The sequence below is a fragment of the Nematolebias whitei genome, chromosome 6 (genome assembly GCF_014905685.2).
Source record: "Nematolebias whitei isolate Nwh7 chromosome 6, NemWhi1, whole genome shotgun sequence".
Taxonomy (NCBI): Eukaryota; Metazoa; Chordata; class Actinopteri; order Cyprinodontiformes; family Rivulidae; genus Nematolebias; species Nematolebias whitei.
In genome coordinates, this window is record NC_056503.1 from 49325924 (window position 1) to 49326609 (window position 686).

The following is a 686-nucleotide window of genomic DNA, read 5'->3' on the forward strand; positions in this document are numbered from 1 at the left end:
CATGCTAACAGCACCTGTCCTGATCAGCTAAAGGCTGCATGCTAACAGCACCTGTCCTGATCAGCTAAAGGCTGCATGCTAACAGCACCTGTCCTGATCAGCTAAAGGCTGCATGCTAACAGCACCTGTCCTGATCAGCTAAAGGCTAGTGACAACACCTGAACCGGAGTTTTTGGTGAATTTCCGAGTGATAAAACGAACAGCTCCATAGAAGATGATGGGACTGAGGTGAACAGCCGAAGGTTTACTCGTTTCCAGAACACAGAAGTTTTAACATTTAAACAAAGAACTCAGTTAAAAAAAAGCTTCAGATCTGCTGACTCACACTTCAAACACAGCCCGAGTATTATGGGATGTCTGAACGTTCACCTGGGTGGTCGACATCGTCAACATCCTGTCCGCTCAGTCGGCGCTGACACTGCAGAGGAAAGCAGGTCTGGATCCTGGTCCACAGCTGCTGGTCCACCAGGGTGTTCTTCTTGCTGTTCAGCCGGGCCCAGGTGGAGATCCGCTTCCTGCAGAGCGGGCAGCAGAGCGTGGACTTATCCACCGACTCCAGGAAGCAGCTCTGAGGACACACACCCCAACACCACAGATAAATGTCTGCTGCGGATACTGGTCAGGTGTGCGCGTTACCGATCAGGTGTGTGCGCGTTACCGGTCAGGTGTGTGCGCGTTACCGGTCA

General features: G+C 52.0%; 1 protein-coding gene across 1 annotated transcript in view; it reads right to left on the reverse strand.

Moving 5' to 3' along the window:
• Positions 1-346: 346 nt before the first annotated feature.
• The window catches only part of rnf168 (ring finger protein 168), a 1396-nt gene continuing 1056 nt past the window's right edge, over positions 347-686 (reverse strand). Inside the window, exon 3 of the mRNA XM_037677966.1 lies at positions 347-568. Within this exon, the coding sequence (XP_037533894.1) occupies positions 347-568 (222 nt within the window). The remainder of the gene's footprint in view (positions 569-686) is intronic.